The sequence below is a fragment of the Haemaphysalis longicornis genome, unplaced genomic scaffold (assembly GCF_048455015.1).
Source record: "Haemaphysalis longicornis isolate Haplotype H1 unplaced genomic scaffold, Haemaphysalis longicornis Haplotype H1 scaffold_12, whole genome shotgun sequence".
Lineage (NCBI taxonomy): Eukaryota > Metazoa > Arthropoda > Arachnida > Ixodida > Ixodidae > Haemaphysalis > Haemaphysalis longicornis.
The window spans coordinates 9,739,082-9,753,185 of NW_027526225.1; the positions used below are offsets into that span (position 1 = coordinate 9,739,082).

A 14,104-nucleotide genomic window follows, 5' to 3' on the forward strand; every position below is an offset into this window, starting at 1 on the left:
CTGACGCTGCTGCGTTCAGGGCGGCGCCCCCATGAATTCTAGGTAACGGCTGGCCGTATCTCTGGTTTCACTCTTTGTAGAGCCACGTGTGTCAATTCAAGTGACGTCGCATGGGCAACTGTTGTTGGGGTCATTCACAGCTTTGCTTTCCAACGACCTTCACAGTGTGGATTGGAGCCAATTTTTTAAAAGATTCAGACACAAGCCAAAAATATCTTTTAAATGTTTATTTTTGCAAACAAAAGCGTACTGAAGAACCGAAACACAACTACACAAGTTTGCATTATATACTAGGCTTTCAGCCATTTTTTTTTAAATCTTTCGTCATAATGTTGCTCAGTTGGAGCACATAAAGATCTCTTATATACACAAAGAAATGCAAGAATAATATTAATAATAATTATAGTACTCAAAGAACAAAGCAACACACACATTTCTTTGGCCCGCATCCCAGCTAAAGCAACTGAAGCTGCAAAGGGAAGTGGAAAAAAAAATACTCGAAATATCAGAAATACGAGAAGCCCTAACCCGGTTCCCCACAGATAGCAGATTTGAAAACCGATTTTGCACAATCGGATTTTACCAGAATTCTCAATTCCACGGGAAACTTTTGGCTCACCAGCTCATTTTGACAATCTAGAGGAGAAATGGGTTTACCCCCACACCAGTTTCAATCACACAACAAGGCAAAAACACAATGCTCAAGCTAACCAAAGTGCAAAAGCATTTCTGGAGGTTGCTTGCTCCAATCGAAGCACCCTCAACACAAAATACTGATAATAACATGTGAACCTTCTGTAGAAGAGTGGTTAAATGCATAAGAAGGCAGTGATAGTTCGGAATTTTTTTAGCAGGTACGCACGTCACAAAAGGCAAGAATTAAATGCATATCATCGAGGCATTGTAAAACAAAATCAAAGCTAAACGAGCAAGGCTTCAGTTCGATCTTGATGTTCATTAATTACGGCGTATTTGAATGCTTTGAAGGCTACACCTATAGGTGAAAATTTCATTCCTATTCCAAAATAAATGGACAAGTGCGGGTGCCAATCTTGATATTCAACAAGGTGCACCATAAAATATAAACTTTGCACAAATTCTGATTTGGTCAATGGAGCCGTTAAGACAGAATCAATTAAGCATTCATAAAGCTGTTGCGTGACCTTGTACTTTTCGCGTACTTCACGCTATTTCAGCGCTGAAAGCGGCCACAGGCATAATCCAAGTTCTAAAAAGTAGCAGTGCTGTCCTGGTGATGATGATAATTACACACCACCCTTTTTTTTCTACACTGGGGATAGAACTTCCTTCGATGAAAAGCATGAAGCCAACAGTAGACAAAGCTACTGAACAAAATGCCTTCTAGACGAAACAGCTGTTATTAAAGAAAGCATCGCAAGGGCTACAACGTGCGGTGAACAGAGGCATTATGGTTTTCACTTTGGAGGAAAATAAACACCATCTTATAGGGGATCGGTCTTAACAGAGGGCTAGCATTTGAGACTCTGGAGGTGGCGAATACCTCTCTATGCACAATGCGCCTAACGGCAAACCACCAGAAAAATCTTTCGTCGGTGATTGAATTGCCGTTTACCTAAAGCGAGGCGACGGGAAAAAAACAAACGGAGTTATGGCGACTCAATCGACAAAGGACAACATTTACAATGACAGAATTAAGGGAGCAATCACCACACAAATATTATTGTAACACTGGTATTGTGGCTTACGCTTGTCACACCTCTCGAAATCAGAAAAAAAAAAAAAAAAAAGACTGCATAAAACAAAGAACGCTTGTCACACTCCTACAAATGACAAAAAAGAACACATAAAATGTGCAACTTTTGTCGCGCCTCTACGAACCAGAAAAAAACATTACATAAAACACTTGTTCGCTCTGCTCTACACGCGAACAAAGCCCCAATGCAATTGGTATCGTTGAAAAATCGAAGTTTCCTCGCACCGTACAACTCACAGGAGCTGAAACACTGGCTGTTTCAAAAAGAGCTTTGGATAAGCTCAAACTGCAGAGAATCCACAAATGTTAAGAACAAGAAGCAAAAAAGAAATTCGCAAAGAAAGCCTGGTGTCGGAAAGACCTCCAGATCCTGAGATAATACATTTTGGTTGTACACATCCCGTTTGCAAGGATCTCTAATCCTGAACTCCTTTGGCAAAGAGGCCAAGTGAAAAAAAAACTTTTGAACACAGGAAGCCGTAAAAAACCGGAGGTAGGTTTGTTTAAAAGAATAAAGTAATGGAGATATGATAGCGCATATTTTTGAAACACAATGAAAAGATGCTGAGTGAAGTCCGTGAGAAATTTCTCATTTCATAAATGTAAAAAAAGAGGTAGTTGGACGACCCAAACATGAGGATTTAGAAGGTAGAAGAGAAAACCGAACTTTCGCATCTAATAAAGAGACGAAGAAACCTGAGAGTTCACTGAGAGGAGCATGAATGCTCGAAAAAACAAGAAAATAACCCCCCCAAAAAGAAATGCAATGTTTTGGTGTAAAGATAAATGCTGACTGTGACACTCTGGAATTGTCTCCACATCACCACACTTTTTGTTCTTAGCGGTGTTCTAGGAAGTGTGATAATAACAAAGAATGCATAACACTTTCGTTTGACGCACCAGAAAAGAACAATCTAGAAATCCGACTTTCTTTTCAGGTGGAACTTCCTAAAACTTGTTCCCCTTCCCAAAAACAGAACACTCACACAAAAGAGAAAAATTGGAAAAGGAGAATACTTCGGCAAGAGCTTCATGAGTTTCCTGCGCTTCTGCCGCAAATAATACCTCAACAGCTCGAAGCAAAAGAGCACCTCCTGAGTACTCAGTGTTTAAAAGAGCAGGGAATAATGCTTGTGACACTCTTTGTGACAATTTTCAGACGCATTGTGATACTTTCTGTGACAACTTTTCAATCTTACTGCAGCCGTACAAAAGACCCAGTCAATGGCTGTCTTCGAAGCAGGTCATTCTGGTAATGATTTCCAGCATGGCTACCCAAAATAGTCAACTACCACTCAAGGGAGGTGGAAAAAAAAATGAAATCATCACCATGCCTCCACCAAACTGCAAGGGCACCACTCTGAACTCGCGGCACTTATGAATATCTGGATGTATTGAGGACTGTACAATGTATATTAGTGCAAGGGGGGGGGGGCAACGAGTCTGCACTGTTACAGCAGACGTCGCCTGAAAAGTGCACCTACTCAAGCCCTGCTTTAAAATTTACGTCAACACCAGTACACGGAGGCAAACTCTCTACAAAGAAATGCGCATACAAAACAAGAAAAGACACAATCAATGTAAACTTTACAATGGTGGTGGCCACAACTCTGACCACACTTGTTCACAGGTAGCAATCTTCTGCTGAAAGCAGACGACGGTTTTGTAATGGTCTTAGTCGTAACTCAAACTCATAATAATAATAATAAAAAAAAAAGCAAACAGTCAGCACTGCTGAAGAATATATAAACCAAGGGCGAAATAACTTTCCCCCATCTTGGTACACTACAGACAAAATGCTGAATCAGCAAAAGTGTAGCTGAACAGGCAATATAATACAGCTATAGGCGACAGGCACTGTGGAGCTTAGAACGCAGGAAATGAAAGTTAGACCGAAAATGTACAAAAAGCAGTGTTTTATGGGCGCACAATCGAATGCATCGCGTACTTTTTAAAAACAGAGTGCGGGCTTGTTTCACCCCCTCATTTAAAATTGAAGAACGGCAGACGACAGTTCTCAAAAGCTAAAAAGAAATAAAGATGGCTGCAGACAGAAGAAACTGCATTCCACTCCCACTTGATAAGGGATGGCTTCGACGTGGTAATAAAAACTCATTTCGGTTTGGCTGTGGCCAGTCCTCGCTGCCAACTATGCCGCCGGAAGAGACGTCACCACTACGGGCGCAAATAGCCAGGCACCGTGGAAAAATCGAGGCACTTCGGGCGTTAATTAAAAGGCAGACACTTAGAAGATGTGATTTTCCGAACTTCTGGACAAAATGGAAGAAAAAAAAAAAAAAAAAAGAAGAACCCAGAAGTTTCACAAATGAGAAAAGCTAGACAAAGCCAAGTACTGTTAGAACATAGTCATAAAGGACGGCGATAAAAAAAAATGGTTCCACCAGAAATCTGACATAGATGACACGATACTACGCAAGAGGACGAAAAAGCTGCTGCTACAAATATGATGTAAGACAGATATGACGCAAGACAGATATGACGGTGAATACAGATATGACGGCAAGGTCTGTTACAAATCTGACAGAAATGACAGCTAGCACTGAAGAAAGGATGACTAAAAAGCAGCTGTTACTACAATTAGGTGCGCGGCTGTCACGATAAAAGTAATACCCGAACATTGCTGATAAAATGCCAACTTTCAAGGCGATGGCAGCATAGATTCTGGTCTACCGAAATGATTGGTGTTCGCAACGCTGATGATTAAAATGCTGATTGACACAAGACACTACACACAGAGATGTTAAGCGAATGAGAAGCGACGATGGAAAATGATCATCGAGTAAGGCAACTCGGCAGCTTTTCTGATGAGGATGCCGGAATGAAAAAGCGAACCACGTTCTAGCCTCTGTCAGTGAGAAAGATATGAAGGGTGGTGGGACAAGATATGAAGATATCTGGTGAGACACGATATGAAGAGGCTGGGGGTGCGATTGGCGGTCCTAAAAGTACTGCTGGGCGTTCGCAAACGGGTTCTGGTTGTGACCGTAGTGATGTGGGTGCCGCTGGTGATAGAAGAGAGGGTGCGTTGCTCCGACAGAGTCCACCTGGACGAAGATAAGAGAAGGGAGGAAGGGGGGGAGGCAGAGAATCGCGTTAGAGGTTGTCGCTTTGGCAGTGCCGCAATGAGAAAGTGGCGGCAAAGTGAACAAGGACAGACACAAACAATGGCACTGTAGGAAATGCTGGAGGCCCCAATGCACTTTCCTGTTTTACTTACCGGGAATCAACGTACAACAGTGTAAATGCGGTTGCACGAAGTGCAAAAAAAAAAAAAAAAAGAGAGAGTACAGGATAGAGGGGAGGCTGAAAGCACTAACAACATACAGAGTTTTAACTTTGGCAAAGAAGTTCCGACCCTATTGTGCAGTGTCAAAACGGGGCATTTTCTTTTCACTTTTTATTTGCAAATGAAAAACGAAAAAAAAAAAAAAAAAAAAAACCTTTTTCTGCCTCCTTTATCAATCATCTTCATTTCATTCGTTATCTTTTCTTCTTATGTAGTGCTAACCATTGTAAACAAGCATCAATACAGAGCAGCATTGTAGAGCAATCATAGCAGCTACAGACTGAAAGATGCCGCACGCACTGTTTGAAAGAAAACATGGCCATGATAATAGTAGAGTGTATGTCAGGATTCCCTGAAAAGGACCCCTAGAAAAGCTCGGCCAAAAATGCCTTTCACAATCTGCGAAGCTACAAAGCACACCCAATACATTTGCACCGCTTCGTAGATCACTATGAAGTTCCGTTGATTAACGGTTTCGGTACACCTGACTACACACACCAAATTTGCGTTCTGCTTTTCGAGTCCTGTTAAGATCCCAAGGCACATTCATACACTCTTAGCATACGGCCGAGTCAAAGGGCTGGCATTAAAAAAGTCCCTTTTGAGCACAAATTATACCTGAAACAAAAGCCTAATGCTGCTTTTTCATCAGACTCTCAGAGCAAAATGGCCAAGATGCAAGTTAAAGCACACTTGATTTTTCACCACTGCTCAGCCAATTGGCATTTATGGTTCACGCCACACACCTTTTCATTCAGAAGAAGCTCCGAACTTCAACAGCCTTGAAATAAAACACTCAACTAGAGAGGGTGCCAAAACTACTACTTAGAGAGAAAAGCTCACACAGCAACAACCACAACCACAAAAAGTTACAGTAGTACAATGACATACTACAACACGCAGCACACATTTCAAACACAGTAGAGCCACCAAGCATTAAACGAACTCCCACAAAATGTCGGTGTTGGGGAAAATGATTGTGGCAAAGGCAATCCAGACATGTAGTTGCTCAAAGCATTAACAAATGCACGTACAGAACTCACAACAGACAGTAAGCCACTTTAAATTAATCAGCAGAGGCGGTCACAAATGTAGAGCACTTGGGCATGGCTAGGACAGATTTAAAGGAATTAGTCTTGATTTTATCTGTAATTTTAGACCGACCCATAAGCACTTCTCTAGTGTATACATTAAAAGCATTCGATTTACAGAATGTTTAAGAGATAACATTCCCAGATATCAAAGCCGTGCCCCCATTCATTGCATTTTTATCCACACCACTTCTAAGCTGAGCTACCATTGGTTCTGTCTAGCAGTGCCACACAAAATACCCAAAATAGGTGTCCTGTTAAGATCTTCGAACCTGCTTCGTAGTTATGTTGTGTGAACACATGACACTATCACAATCTTATCAGATGTCCCTAAGAAATTCACGTCACGCGTGTAACGGATGCTAGCTTGTGCTGGCTGCATTGGGAATGCGGGGCGAAAAATCAATTTCTTGTTCAGCACTGCTTCTTTGACAGCGCTTAGAAACAACCCCTAGTTTTTTACTCCTCTTGCCAAAAAACGAACTTCAGTGGTGTGCCTGTTCATTCTAAACCCGTGTTCCATGTCTGCTCACAGAAAAGAATCCATCCTTCTGGGCCACTGGTTGCACAGCTAATCTCTGCACTCGTCCTAAGTGTCCGTTCTTTCGCGTAGGGTACAGCAACACACAAGAGATGACACCATCAAAAGAGGAGCACACAGCAGCAAGGATTTAGATATATCTAGACGGTGGACAGTTGTAGAGGTGCTAAGGAGGTTATAGGGAGAGAAACCAGAGGTTCTTTTTCTTTTTGTTAGCTGTTTTACATCTTTGATTGATGGATAAGGTTAGGCCAATGTGTTCTTCACACACTCTCACTCTTTATACCGAAATTTAGCTTACCAGAACCTTGCGACCTGTGAAACAAACCAAAATACGAGGACGCCTATCACAGCACAATTGCTATCCATTCCCTTTCTACTCTTCAGGCATCTCTGGTGACAGCTTTACACCCACAACTTTGCGGCGTCAGATTTCAACACTTACAGTGAAAGCGATTGCAGATTTTGCATGGCAAGACCCACCCAAAGACACTCCCAACTACCACGACAATGCAAAAATAAAGTATCTGTCGATATCACGCGACACGCACGTTTGTGTTGCAAGTCCATGCTAACCGCAGGCTGTTTAGGTGACGCGGCTACTCATTCGAAGTTCTTGTTAGCTCTGGCCTTTGGCAGGTAAGCGAACTTCACCGACCTTATACGAATTTCAATACAAATAAGCTGTACTCGCTGGCAAAAGCCTCCCGAAATCACAAATCTCTTTCGGTCACCTCATATGGTTTAGCTGAACAAAAATTTGACTATACTGAACTGCACTGCGAATTTGATCGGGTCAGTAATCGCTGTATTGAGGTTGGACCATGTGTTATGAATGCACTTGCCGATATGGACACTTAATCCTTCATCTCTCACCAAAAAGTTTTTTTTTTACTAAACACCTAAAGCAACATCCGCTCAGTGGAGGAAACCTTAGGACATAGGTTCAACAACAGACACATCAACAACATGAAAGGCAGAGAAGCAAGGCAGACGATTATCTGGTACTCTCCACTTGCCAATATGTGTAATAGTGTCGTGACCACAAACAGAGCCCTTTGCTAGTCATCGATGTTGCGACAAGATGAGATTAATCCTTTGGGATGTCCAAACGTAAAATAACTATGCGGAGTTACAGCTCCTACTTTTTAAACAGCCCGGGATAAAACAACTTAAAAAGCCCGCAGCATCACTTAGAGTCGATAAATAGAGGAGTTGTAGTGCTCCTTGCTTCGAATGCTTTGAAAGACACCACCTTGGCTGTCGAACTCAGGGTGACCAAGTTTACATGTTTCCATCGGAGCTTGTGCAGTTACTCAACTTGACCCCTCCTTACGGGTCTATCAAACTCGCTCACGCAGCCGTACGACTCAATCTGAGCAGCGTTTGCACGCAAGCGCTGCTGTGAGGACGATTGGCTCAACACGGCTCAGATTGACGCTATCGAAGTCTGCATACAAGTTATCCCTGCACCCAATGTTGTGCCTTCAGTTAATAACCCCATTTACAAGTTGAGTGGTGTCTGGATGCCGTGATAAGCTGTTTCCAAGATAAAGCACATATGGATTTGACTACAGGCTGGAGCAGAACCGGCCAGGTAGCTGACACTAATCAAGCCACTCACCATACGAAATAAAAATTTGGGAAAAAAAGAAGAGGGCCGTTTGTTAAAGAAATGCCAGAAACACAGCTGTATGGCCCCAAAAATATCTGCTGAACTAAAATTTCGTGCATGAGTATTTCCTCATGCACGAAATATGTTTGCACCCTGTGCAATGCCAAGTCGACAGGAAACTTCAGAACAATTAGTGACAAAGAGTTATAACTGAGCGATTGAGTTTACGTCCAGGAAACAGTGTCAAAATGTTTTTCTATTCCTCCAGCCGGGAAGCTGTAACACTTACCAGCTCCAGCTGTAGTGAAATTCACTATGCCTAACCACATTTTGAAGAATTGTGAGTCCTGCTGGTACAGGTTTTAAATTTTGCTAAGCACCTGATGGTTGACACCAGAGATATGAGTACAACGTTGTTCTCACACCAACACCGAATTGTGCGCCAGTGCGAAAGAAGTCCACTAGTGCAGTGCAGAACAAACACAGTGCTCTCGTGACCGTCACACCCGATGCACACAAACCCGCGTGTCCAACATCGCTGCAAAAACAGTGCCACCCTTGCACAAGTGCAAACACACAAACATACCAACAACAAACAAACAGTGCAAATGTGACCCCATGCACACACGTTGAGTGAAGCATGCTTTGTTCCACGTGGACTTGGCAAACAGCAGAAAGAGTGCTGACTGGTTGGACATCTTCAGCGTGCCGTGCCGAATTGCTCACATAAAACGAAAGGACGTTGGCATCTGTTGAGAGACAGAGTGCATATCACCTGTCAACGGATATTAACTGTCACCGCTCACCACTGACAGAACTGCCAGCCATGTCCTTTTTGCTTGTTCCAAGCAGGGAATCTGGCACGTACCGAAAGGAGGCGGAATGGCGGAAGCTACGTGCAATTGTTACCTCACTGCTACAAACCGCTAACGTGCTTAACATTCGGAAGAAACCCTTTGATTCAAGCCTACAGCAACTAAACACACCGCATTAGAAACCAAATTTTCTCAGCCTGCTCTGTTTGCCAAGTCGCAGCGGAATAGCCAGTGATGCAGGGAAGAGGAATGGAGGGGGGAGGGAGAGGGTGGCGGGGAGGAGGGTTGTGCTCGACGAGGAGGAACAGTGGAACGTACCCGCCGCGTAGCAGGGGTGGAGGAGACAGATTGCGCGAGCGGGTGCCCCCGAGAGAGGCCACCCGTGTGTCAGAGGTCGAGCGAACGGGGCTTGACGTTCGACCTGATCCACTCCCGGGCCTGCCGCGTCAGCTCAATCTGGTCCGGCGTCTTTCCGCACACCAGGGCACTGATCCTGTCCAGCTGGTGTGGCAGAAAAAGGCACGGAGTGCCGCAGGGGCTTGATTTAGCTACCACGCTTTTTATGCTTCGAAAGCACTGTTTACTGACCCCTGACCACTCCTCTCATTCCCTCTCATGCAGAGTACAAAAGTAGTCTTTAGAATGGGCTGCAAAAATATGGTGCTAGGTTGCAGAGGACCCAGAGAATGGCAACCTTTTTTTTTCTTTCTCCAGTAATTGTATACAGACCTAAAGCTGATCAAAATTCACTGCCCTGTATGCCTAAAAGGAAAGCCACCGCAAGGTTAAATCTTACTGCCAAGTTTCTGTGAATGATCCCAGTCCATACACAGCAGGGGAAGATTTTTAAAGTAGTCTATGTGACTATACTGCAAATCTGGCACAGAGTTGGAAACTCTGCCCAAATGCTGTGAAGAATAGGCCCAAGCCTGGTGGAATACACTGACACTAAGAAGCACATCGTCGTATTCTTTCAAATCAGGGTATAACTCTATTTGTCAGGTTCTGATAATGTAATCCATCAAAATTTTTGCCTCGGCCATTGATGAGCATAGAATTTTGAGCACTGAAAACAATGCTTTTGTAGCAGTCTCACTATTTTTCAGTGCAGGAATTGTAATCAGGGCTGAATTGTCTCCTAACAAAGCCAAATGTGAGGAAGTCGCAAATATGTAACCAAATAAAACAGTAGCCTAAGTTCTTCGGGCATACAAATTTCATCTCTGCAGTAAAATAGCCCTATATAGCTTTGGTCGCATGCAACAGCCGATGCACATTTTGAAGCTACATGTTAGCATTGCTAAGGATTGCCTAGACACCATTACGGTTTTAGAAACAACTCCAAGAACGAATTGCTTGCGAGTTATCTGCATTCTTTGGATGTAAAAGACAAATTAACCGCAATGTAATTCGAAATGCCACGAAAGAAGTGTCGACGGCTGCAAAGTTTTTAGAACAGCCCGCACATTTCCGCTGAAAACAAAATCACTGCTCTGTGCTTTTAAGTTCCCCATCCTAGCATAATCGATTCCTGCACTGGGGTACTGCTGAGATAAATCGGATTTAGCCACAACACGTAAATAACGGGTGGTGCTCTTGGGGACGGGTGAACTCACAGTGCTGAACAACCCTTTGCAAGTTCCTTTTCAGCTCAGTGCAGCGTTATTTTTGCTAAGTTTCATGCGGATTGCATCGTGCAGTCCATTTTGTTCACAACCACGGAGGATGATCAAGCACCTACCAAGGTAACTGACAAGGTGTCACTACCAATTTCTTACTGCTCCTCATTACAGCCCAGGATTAGCTACATAAAAATTTTGCTGACACATTTTTAAGGACTGTATCTCATGTTCTTACAATAAATAATGCTGGTACCCTGTTCAATTAATTCTAAGCGCCTTTACAAGTTAAAAAAAAAAGAGCCTGAAAAGGGGGGACGGGCGCATACAAAACATGACTGTACTGTGAATGTAAACATAGCTTTGAACGTTGTTTAGAATAAAAAAACTGAAATTTTATTGTCATTTAAGGTCAAAAGTTGGGTTTGCTGGTGTGCTCAAACTTTCCCACAATTACCAGTTCTACCAAAGGAGAAGAGAGATAGGAAAGGCGTTTGGGGAGTTTTGTCTCTTTGATGCTTTGTGTGCTCGTGATTATGTCGGAATTTAGCTAAGTCAATATTTTTGCTGACTGTGAAGAAAAAATTTAGCCCCTACCTATAATGCAGCCATACGGCTACAAAGGAAAACTTTCAGGCGGATGTCAAATTTTGTCCTTCACAGAAACTTACTCCACCTTGGGGACTTCCCTTCAACCGATTGTCTAACAAAATGGACTGCAACTGCAATGTAGCTGTGATCAATTAACGCTAACAACAGACATATAAAACGGTAACTATAAAAACTCGACAAAGTCTTTATGCACCGCTCGGTAACAAAAGCAGGAAGGGAGGGTGCTTACGCGCAGTGACATGCGGCATGCACAGTGGGTACACTGCAAAATAATTTACACCCTTACAAGGAGTTTTCAGTCTATAACACCCTTGCACTCAAGCAAAACACAAAGGCAAAACCCTTTGTGAGTGTTTTGTTTATAACACCCTTACACCCTAACAAGAAAAAAATCCCTCTCGGGTGTTTTATGGTTCCTAAATCCCATTAACACAAGCAAAAACACAAGAAAACGTCCTTCCAAAGAGTGTTTTCTAAGAAAAACACCCTAAGAAGAGTGTTTCCTTAACTACACTTAACAAGTTTCCTTAATTACACCCTGAGGAAGAGTTTCTGCTTAATTACACCCTTTTAAAGGGTGTTTGTGTTTTGAAAGGGTGAAAGGTGGTCTAAAAGGGTGCAAATCATTTCACAGTGTATACGAAGGGGAGTGCTTGTGAGGCAGGCAGGGGCGGTGAGTGCTACCTGGGGTTGCAGCCGCACCCTTCGAGGAGGGGTGCCCTCGACAAAGAGGTGGTGGAGCGCCATGCGAGATGTGGAGCAGCAAGAGACGGAGGCAGTGGTGGTGGAGGAGGACGGGCTTCGGTGCTTGTGCGGCAGAATCGCCCTCGGCTGCTGCGGGGTGGGGGAGGGGAGAGGGCGAAAGCAGAGCATAAAAACACACGTGACACACGCACGGGAATAGACACAGGCACCCTCTATCGAGACATGGATGAAGCATCCCTTGCTAAAGGGGTCGTGAAGACGAAATTAGAGTTTGGTTCATTCAAAAAGCTGCTTTGTCCCGATGACAATTATACCAGTTTTAGCGCAAAAAGATGATCGAGATATTAAGAGAAGCATATGAGGCAGTGAAAACTTCCCAGATGCTTTCTGGCGGTTTCTCTGTCGCAGAATCTTGCTTTTGCAATTGGTGGCCCCCGAACAGAAGTCCAACTAGCCGATTGTTTCAGTTTGATTGTATCACTTGAAGGCTAAGTGCAGTTAACATACTGGCAACTATGCTTTCAGTGCTGGCCGATATTACGTCCCAACTGCTCATATTGCATTACTGTAGTGTTAAAATTGAGTTTTTCAATATTTCTTGCATCTTTTGGTTAAAAATGTCTTTCGTGGCTGGAATGTAGCTTGCAGAGTTACCAAAGGCTAGTTCTTTCAAGCTGAACATAGTTGTGTAGCGTGAAATTTGAAAGTTTTTCGATATTTCTTGCGACTTTTTTTTTTTGTTAAAATTGCCTTTCGCGGCTAGAACGTAGCTAACTGAGCTACCAAAGACTGAACATTTCCAGCTGAACATATTTGCGTTTTGCCTTCTGGGCCTGTTAAACACAAAGCACAAAAATTCCTCTGGGTTCTTCAGTCTGCTTACAAGCTTTGAAGGCGAAAGCATTATGGATTCCTCTGCTCTGGCGACTCTTATGAAAGATATCTCAACAGCTACCTCGTGTTCGTGTCTTTTCTCTCTTCGCTTTGGTTACTTCGTCTTGTGACGCGGATTACTTCCACAAGCAGACTGGCGACACCCCATGCTCTAGCTCCCCCAGAATCAAGAGTTCTCCATAGATGGGATGCCCCTGTCCTACTCACGTGCATCTGTCACGTTATATGACGTCAGCGCCGCACACGCTAAGCTATTTCTTCTTGCTCTGCCGCTGGCAATGTGCGGAGGTTTCATGGTGATTTATGTCGAAGAGTTGTGTCGAAAACAGCAGCACGCATCTCGTGGAAACCTGATCCCCGTATAAATTTCAAGTAGGGTTTCCAGGAAACAAATCCAACAGTCCACTAGCCAAAACTCTTGACGGCAAATCCAGACCACACCTAACGCACGCTTTTTTGTTTCTACTCTTCAAAATTTGAGAGCACTTTTTACTCCTAAATCTCCCGTCACAAAGTCAAACCGGCCTCGCATGAGATGAGCCGATGACTGTCGAATTCTTCGGATACTCCTGTTCAGATGCTCCTGCAATGAAACCTTGAAACAGAGGCACCTAACAAACACAGGGAACAGGGAAAAACCTTTTTCCGAAAACCTCCTGAAGGTCGTCCCAGCCGATTGAGGGGGAAAAAAAATCCTTTGTGGATGGACAATTTTCCGGATTTCCAGATGAAGAACACAACAAGAGCATCACACAACACAAAACACTCCGCAACGAAAAGAAAATGCCCAACAAAAATCGTAGCTTGAATGAAACGCACCTTGGGTGGCCTGGCGAGGAGGTGGGAGGCGGCTCCGTACGGTTCGTGGCAGTTGGTGTTGATGGGCACGCACACTTCGTCGGGAAGGGTCTCGCGGATGATAGACGGCGGAGAGAAGAGCACCGACGAGTCGCCCAGAAGGCTCTTGCTCTGTGGGTGGAAGCCACCAAACGGCAAGGTGGAAGAGGTTGTGGAAAGCGACATCAGTGGTACAAGCAACAGACACCCGTCAAATAGTATGGTCGAAATCAGGTTCATAGCAATGACAACGCAGAGAACAAACATGAAGAAAAGAATTTCAAATTCTCAAATTGCCAGCAGAAATCTTAACTCCTGCAGAAATGAGGCATA

At 43.6% G+C, this 14,104-nt stretch overlaps 1 protein-coding gene across 1 annotated transcript in view; it reads right to left on the reverse strand.

The window, feature by feature from the left end:
- Positions 1-212: 212 nt before the first annotated feature.
- Positions 213-14,104, reverse strand: part of LOC144162234 (uncharacterized) — a 16,203-nt gene continuing 2,311 nt past the window's right edge. The window contains exons 2-5 of the mRNA XM_077692696.1: positions 13,754-13,903; positions 12,020-12,169; positions 9,423-9,605; positions 213-4,800 (exon numbers count right to left, since the gene is read on the reverse strand). Coding sequence (XP_077548822.1) covers positions 9,492-9,605; positions 12,020-12,169; positions 13,754-13,903 — 414 coding nt within the window. The 3' untranslated portion in view covers positions 213-4,800; positions 9,423-9,491. The remainder of the gene's footprint in view (positions 4,801-9,422; positions 9,606-12,019; positions 12,170-13,753; positions 13,904-14,104) is intronic.